The sequence below is a fragment of the Myotis davidii genome, unplaced genomic scaffold (assembly GCF_000327345.1).
Source record: "Myotis davidii unplaced genomic scaffold, ASM32734v1 scaffold754, whole genome shotgun sequence".
Taxonomy (NCBI): Eukaryota; Metazoa; Chordata; class Mammalia; order Chiroptera; family Vespertilionidae; genus Myotis; species Myotis davidii.
This window is the reverse complement of record NW_006286241.1, coordinates 865,071-873,352: the sequence shown is the minus strand read 5'-3', so window position 1 is coordinate 873,352 and position 8,282 is coordinate 865,071. Positions and strand designations below refer to the sequence as shown.

The window sequence follows — 8,282 nt, the reverse complement described above, 5'->3', positions numbered from 1 at the left end:
CGGGCGGAGACGATGCTCTCAGATCTGAACAAAGCCAGACACTTCCGGAGGGAAAGGCGCAGATAGTTCAAAAAATCCCAACCCGGGACCACTTTTCCTGTTTCATTTTAGTGTCATTTTTGTATCTTAACGTATTGATTTAGTGTGTGATTTTTTTCGTTATATAAAGAGAATGGTTCAATATGATTGATGACTTGGTCCCATAGAGACGTAGGAATGGCAGTTGTTAGTTGCTAATAATGGAGATAGGACCTAAAGGATAAGCACGGATAAGACACTGTTGAACTTTTCAACCAGGGTCAATTACTTTCTTTCAAAAGAGCAGTATCGGTACACAAGCCAGCTGTACTTCCTCTGGGTGTCTGATACCGCGTATCCAGTCCTTAAGGCTAACAGCTAGCATGACTGAAACCTTATGTATCACACACACAGTGCTGGGGATTACATCGATTTATTATTTCTCCACATACTAGTTGTATGTTACAGGTACTCTTGTTTCTTAAGTAATGTTTGAAGAGCAGAGGCCTTAATTCGCTTGCAAGGTTCATTGTTCATGGTAGGGAAAAAACTGAATCCAGGTACACTGGGGTTAGAACCCATATTTTAGTCACTGCACTTTCGTCCTTTTCTTTGAAGTCTCCCTAGATATTCCTTGACAGAATTGATCGCTTGGTGACTGGCTCTACGGTCTGTGATTAATAAAGAGTTATAGGTGGCTTGGCCGGTGTCACTCAGTGGTTGAGCATCAACCCATCTACCAGGTGATGATGGTTTGATTCCCCATCAGGGCACCTGACTGGGTTGCAGGCTCGGTCCCTACTCGGGGACATGCAGGAGGCAGCCGATTGATGATTCTTTCTCATCGTTGATGTTTCTATCTCTTTCTCTCCCTCTCCCTTTCTCTCTGAAATCAATAAAAACATATTTTTAAAAAGTTACAGGTGGGATGTACTATCAAAAGGCTTATAATCTAGGCAGAGAGATAAGGATGCCTTAAAATGATGATATTATAAGGTATTCCAAGCTGAGTGAAGAATGAGGCAGACAGTAGTAAGTTCTGAGAATATGGGGGGGGATTCAGGAATGGTCAGTCTTCCATAGAAGGCCTCATGAAAGAAGTTGGCTTTGATCTTCACCTTAGAGGACAGGTGTCCTCTTGACAGTTGGTGGTCACGTATGGATCGGGGTCAAATGAATGGACAGCAAAGGTATCGATACAGGGCAGAGCAGCAGGGTGTATCGGGGGAAAGCCGTGTAGTCCCTGGAATGCTGAGAGATCTCAGTGGCTTTGCATAGAACAGAACCCTATAGTCTGCAAATGCTTGTTTCTTGGTTTAAATGTAAGTATATTCAAAGAGACATTTTATTTTATCACTAGAATGCCAGTTAATGAAAACAGAACGACCAAAGCCAAACACATTTATTATCAGATGTCTCCAGTGGACCACTGTTATAGAGAGAACATTTCATGTAGATACTCCAGAGGAAAGGTAAGAGAGTCATTTTTTTTCTCTCCATTTTGTGAAAAAGCAACGGTCAATCTAAAAACCCATGTGTCTGACCTCACCATTTGTAAATATATGTAAATACCTTTGTAAAATGCTGTAGGCCCTTAAGGATTATTATTCTGATACAAAAGATGAGTAACTTATCAAATTCTAAATCAAAATATCTGGAAGTTCTGGTAGATATACTTCTTAAAAGAAAAAAAAACATTAAAAAGCTAAAACATAAATTAAGACATTTTTTAATAACCAAGCTATGTCTTTTAAAAGAATTGTAGGATTGTGTTTGTGTTTAGAATTCTGAGGCCAGAGGTGGCAAAGGTGTCAGGTAGCATGCCATCCGTCAGGGCGGCCGCCTGGAGTTTCAGGAGGAGGATGCAGAGATTGGGTCTAAGCTCAGTGAGGAAGAAAGGGCCAGGACAGACTGGCAGTGGCCGTCATCGTTGCTGAAGGGAGGAGAGCAACACATTTCCAACCAGCTCCCAGCTTCCTCAGGGCCCCATTTTCATCCTCCTGATCCGCTAACTCCTGGAGTCCCCTCCCTTTCCCAGTTCTGTCCAATACCTTTCATCCGGTGGCTCTGATACTGTCTTAGGTCCAACAACCACCAGCACAAATTCATTTTCCTGCGTCTATGTTACAATATTTGACTCAAATCAGCAACTCTGTGAAGTTGAATCTTCTTAGCCTATTTTCCAAATGAATAAATTAGTTCTTCAGAAACTTGTGTGATTAAAAAAACACCTCAGAACCTCCCCCCTAAAATCTAGTAAATAGTGAAGTGTTATTTTAATAGTACTTTTTTGATCAATAAACAAAAATGGTAATGTATGTTGCTGCAGAAAACAGACAAGAAAGAAAAATGGAAAAGATCTAGAAATTACTCATAACCTGATTCTATAACCAGAGTTAAGGACTGATATTTTTTTATACACTTCCAGTCTTATTCTGTGAGATATGTTTAGGTCTTCAGTACCCATACAATTTTATGTGTCCTCCCTCCAAAGCTATCCCCATCTGCCCTGGGCATTTATCTATGCTGAGTCTTCAGTTTGCTTATACCTTAGCCCGTAACTATGATTGAGCTCATTCCTATGTATATTTCAAATCTGAGCTTAAAATGTTACATTTCCTACAAAACCTCTGACACTGGTAGACTAGGTAGGTCCCCCTGGTATATACGTCCCTATCTCCTTGGACCTTTTGCATCTGATATATCACTACTATAATCTTTGCCTGCCTTGTTCATTAGACTATAAGATTCTTGATTGGCAAGGATGATGTCTTCCTTGCTCATCATTTTATTTTTAGCGCACAGTCCAGGGGCCGATAGAGTGTTTATTGACTTGTTGAACAAATGGGATTTTTCCCATGGCAGTATATATTCTTTGAAAATATTGGTCTTCATGGATTTATAACATCCCATCTAACGTGATTCATTTTGCCTTTGTGTTCGCAAAGCTAGACTTAAGCTATATCTTAAGACTGAACTAGTGGGCTGTTCCTGCAATATTATCATACTACTTTTCTGGATAATCAGTTTTCATTTGCATTTATGACTAGAAGAAAGCAGTTTTATGAAAAACAGCATATTTGTATTTGCATTAGAGTTTGTTTCCTGAATTTACCTAGAATCTGGTGTTTGGATATTTTATATTACTTTAATATTAATGAACACTTAGATGTATTAATATCTAGAAAAACTCTATCTTCTCTACTCTGTCTTCCAGTCTAAAATACTTACCTGTTGCAAGCTAAATATCTCTAATCTATCTTTTAAAATCTTATATTTATTTCATTAATCATAGAAGTTTGGAATCTGTTTTTCCAAAAGAAGAGCTTCTTGTCTTACCTCCATTTATTGAATAATCCATTCTCTTCTGATTATGCTTGAATACTTGTATTTTTAGTATTTTCCTCTCCCCCCCTTTTGATATTTCTGTGATTCTAGCACTAGGATCACATGGTTTTAATTAGAGAAGCCTTATCAAACTTTTAGCTTTCAAAAAGCAAGCCTTTTATTATTGCTATTATTTTTCAAAATGTTCTTAGCTTTTCTAGTACATATTAAAAATTGTGATTAAAAACACATAGCATGAAATGTACCAAATTTTAAGTGTACAGTATTGTTAACTCTACGGACAATACTTTGTAGTAGATCTCTAGAATTTCTCATCTTGCATGACCAAAACTCTGTGACCATTGAATGGCAACTCCCCATTTCCCCCTCTCCTGGCTCATATCAAATTTCATTCTCCTTTCTGCTTCTATGAATTTGACTACCTTAGGTGTCTCACATAAGTGAAAACATACAATATTTGTCCTTCTGTGACTGGCTTATTTCACTTGGAATAATGCCCTCATTGTTCATTTATGTTGGAGCACATAATAATATCCCATCCGATGTTTATCCCATATTTTCTTTATCCATTCATCTTTCAATGGACATGTAGGGTTATTCCATGTTTTGGCTATTTTTAACAATGCTACAGTGAGCATAGGCGTACAAATGCCTCTTCAAGATGCTGATTTCATTTTATTTTGGCTAAATGCCCAGAAGAGGGATGGCTGGATCTTAAGGTAGTTCTACTTTTATTTCTTTATCACAGTGTTTTCCATAGTGGCTGCAACATTTGACATTCCCACAGCAGTGCATAGGAGTTGCAGTTTCTCCACGTTCTTGCTGACACTTGGTATTTTCTACAAATGGTAGACTCAGGTGCAACCCTATAAATAATTGCATTAAATATTAATGGATTAAACATGGCAAGTAAGAGGCAGAGAGTTTCAGAATTGATGAAAATACAAGGCCCACTTATGTGTTGTCTTTAAGAGATGAACTTTAAGACACAGGTATATTGAAAAGGAATTGATTGAAAAAGATATCTTCAAACAGTAAATATAAGAAAGAGATTTGCTATATTATATATTACAAAATAAGATGTATCACCTGAGAGTACCAGGACACATTATGTTAAAAGGGTCAGTTGAACTCTATGATAAAACAATTATGAATATGTATGCATGCAGTAACAGAACTAAGAGAGAAAATAGACAGTCCCAGGACCATATTTTGAGATTTTAAAATTCTTTTCAGCAGTTGATAGAGCAGCTAGACAAAAAAAAAAAAAATCAACAAAGACGTAGAAATAGAATAGCACTATCAATCAACTTGATATAATTGATACCTATACCCAGAAGTGGCAAAATACACATTGTTTTCAAATGTACTTGATACATTCACCAGAAGATCCTATTCTGGATCTTAAAAGAATTCTTAATATATTTAGAAATACTGAAATTTTACAAAATATGGTCTCTGCCCTCAGTAGAATTGATTAGAAATCAGTAAGATAATAAGAAAAAACTCAGTATTTGGAAATCAAAACACCTCTTAATAATCATTGGGTCAAACACAAAATTCCTTAGAGCCTTTAGAAAATAGTTTTAAACAAATGATAATGAAAATAAAGCATGTTAAAACTTGTGATATGTGGTGAAATGAGTGCTTAGAGGGAATTTATAAATTCCCGTATTTGGAAAGAAGGAGGTTCTCATGTCAGTAATCTATGCTTCCATTTTGAGAAACTAGAAAAGTAGTGTAAATTAAACCCGAGACAAACAGAAAGGAGGAAACAATAGAGAAATCAGGGGGCTTGAAAACAGAAAAATTGTAGAGAATAATCAATTAAATGTAGCTAGTTCTTTGAAACAAAATTAATACAATGGAAATGTCTTGAAAGGTTTTTAAGGAAAATTTAAAAAAAGAAGGCAGAAGTTACCAATACTAACCCTAGACAACTTGAACAAGCCAGTATTAATGAACAAAGGTGAATTAGTAAGCAAAACATTTTTTTTCAAAGAAAACTCTAAGTCCAGGTGGCTTCATTGGTTAAACACTTAAAGAGATACTATCAATCCTACAAAATCTATTTCAGAAAATAATTGAGAAGAGAACACTTCCTAACTCATTTTATAAGGCAACTATCACCCTCACTTAAAAAAACAAAACAACAACAAAACAAAAACAAAAATGGGAAACTGTCATAAGAAGAGAGAGCTATATGCCCAATATACTTGTAAATATAGGTGTCAAATTTCTTTTTTAAAATATATTTTTATTGATTTCAGAAAGGAAGGGAGAGGGGAAAGAGCAATAGAAACATCAATGATGAGAGAGGATCATTGATCGGCCGCCTCTTGCACACCCCCCACCAAGGGTCAAGCCTGCAACCCGAATTGAACCCAGGACCCTTCACTCCACAGGCTGATGCTCCATCCATTGAGCCAAACCAGCTAGGGCTGGTGCCAAATTTATTAACAAAATTTTAACAAATAGAATTACAAAATATATATAAAGGAGAATACACCATGACCAAATGGAGTTTATCCCAAGAATTCAGTTGCATTAGCATCTATACATATAAGAGGCTAATATGCAAAGTGTCCCCACGGGAGTTTGACCGGGAGACCGGGAGTTCTATCACTCGCTATGACGTGCGCTGACCACCAGGGGGCGGCGCAGAATGAAGGAAGGTGCTGGCTGGCAGCCAGCAGCTGGGGAAGGGAGGCCCTGGCTGGCAGCCAGCAGCTGAGGAAGGAGGCCCTGGCCAGCAGCCTGAAGTCCCCGATCGGCTCTGATCGCCAGCCAGGCCTAGGGACCCTACCCATGCATGAATTTTGTGCACCGGGCCTCTAGTCTGAAAATAATCCAACCAGACTTATTGTGTTAATAGGATAAAGGAGAAAAACTACATGATTATTTTAACAGAAAAAAAAAAATATTTCACAAAAGTCAACATCCCTTTGTAACAAAAACCCTGTTGAATAGAAAGAGAAGGGAACTTATTCAACAAGGGTATTTACCAAAAAATATCCTACAGCTTATGCAATACTCAGAGGTTAAGGCTCCATGCTTTCTCTTTAACACCTGGAACAAAGTGAAACGTCTGCTCGCACCACTTTTATTTTACATTATATTGATGGTCTGATCTTCTGTATTATAAGGCAAGAAAAAGAAAAAAAAGCAGACACATTAGGAAAAAGGCAAACACATCTAAAACTGCCCGTACATGTAGACAACATGGTTGCATGTTTACAAAATCCAGAAAAATAAGAGCTACTGGAACTAAGAAATGAATGTAGTGAGTCTGGAGGTTAAAAGTCAATGTACAATAAACAACTGTACTTCTAAATACTATCAAAAACAATTAAATTTACAAAACCCTGGACAATAAAGAACAGTTAGATATAAAGTCAATTGAAGATGTGCAAGACCTTTTCACAGAAAATTCCAAAACATTGCTCTGGGAAGTTAAAGACCTACAGAAATGCAGAGCTATACCATATTCATGGATTGGAAGGCTTGATTTATTAAAATAGCAGTTCCTTTCAAACTGATCTGTAGATTTAATGCAATTCCGTTGAAAATTCTAATGGACTTTAAGAAATCTGTAAGTTGATTTTAAAACTTACATGGAAATAAATGATTCTTGATCTGATGAGACAACTGTCAAAAACTAAAAGCTTTATATTAGTGCTCAAGAGACTTATTAATTAAGCTACAATTTATGCCTGCCAATTTAAAAAAAAAAGAAAAAAATTTGCCCATGATCTGGGAACAGTGAAAGGTTTTGGCTTTGAAAACCTTTCCTTAGAACTTTTGTTGGACTACAGTGAAGATCTTGAGTATGTCAATGATGACTACAGTAGCTAAACAAAACAATAAGTGCAGCAAACTTTTGGGGGTCAATTTTACTTTGTAAGTAAGATGTGTACAGACAGTTAAAAGGTAACTGTACTTTTAAAGTACATTGGGGCCTTGACTTAGGAGTTTAATTCATTCCGTGACGGAGCTCATAACTCAAATTACTCATGTGTCAAATCAATTGTGAACGAGTGAGACACGTGATGCTGGGCTGATGTTGTGGCGTTCACTGTGACGTTCGCTGTGCCAACTAGCGGTGGGGTATCTGAACCTGGCTTGTAACCCGAATTTTAGCTCACAACTCAAAGCAAAAAATTGACCGGAGACAGCTCGTATCTCGAAAAACTCGTTAGTCGGGACTTGTAAGTCAAGGCCCCACTGTACTTTTAACTGAATTTTCTTATAATCCTTTTCTTCTTTTTCTTAACATACCTCCAAATAAATGCTATTACAAACATTATGCTGTAATTAATTTCTTGGGATTAATTCCACACTGGAGTAAGCGTGGGAGAATATGTTCATGAGTCTGTGTGTGTGAGTGTATGTGTGTGTGCGCGTGTGTGCTTGCATGAATGTGTGTGTGTGTGTTAGTGTGTGTTATCGTGGAGACTTTATTTGTATATATTTCATATAAAAAGGAAATATGTGAATTGGTTACCATCCTCTGTTAATGAGAATTTGCACTTGATCTATAGGGAAGAATGGACGGAAGCTATTCAGGCCGTAGCAGACAGACTCCAGAGGCAAGAGGAGGAGCGGATGAGTTGTTGCAGTCCAACCTCACAAATTGATAATATAGGGGAGGAGGAGATGGATGCTTCTGCAACCCATCATAAAAGAAAGGTAGGAAATAACGACTTGCTCCTCTATTTGGGCATGTATGAGTATGGAAGAAATACGCTAAAAATGGCAGTTTGCAAAAAATGGCAGCCGATTATCTTATACTAGAGGCCCAGTGCACAAATTCATGCATGGGTGGGGTCCAGCTGGCCCAGCCCCAATGAGGGTGGATCAGGGCCGGGCCTGTTGGGAGGAGGAGATGGTGGGAGGTTGTCTGGCTTGGGGCCTGA

General features: G+C 37.6%; 1 protein-coding gene across 1 annotated transcript in view; it reads left to right on the top strand.

The window, feature by feature from the left end:
• Positions 1–8,282, top strand: part of AKT3 (v-akt murine thymoma viral oncogene homolog 3) — a 219,572-nt gene that overhangs the window by 157,676 nt on the left and 53,614 nt on the right. Inside the window, 2 exon segments of the mRNA XM_015559922.1 lie at positions 1,379–1,490; positions 7,908–8,055. Coding sequence (XP_015415408.1) covers positions 1,379–1,490; positions 7,908–8,055 — 260 coding nt within the window.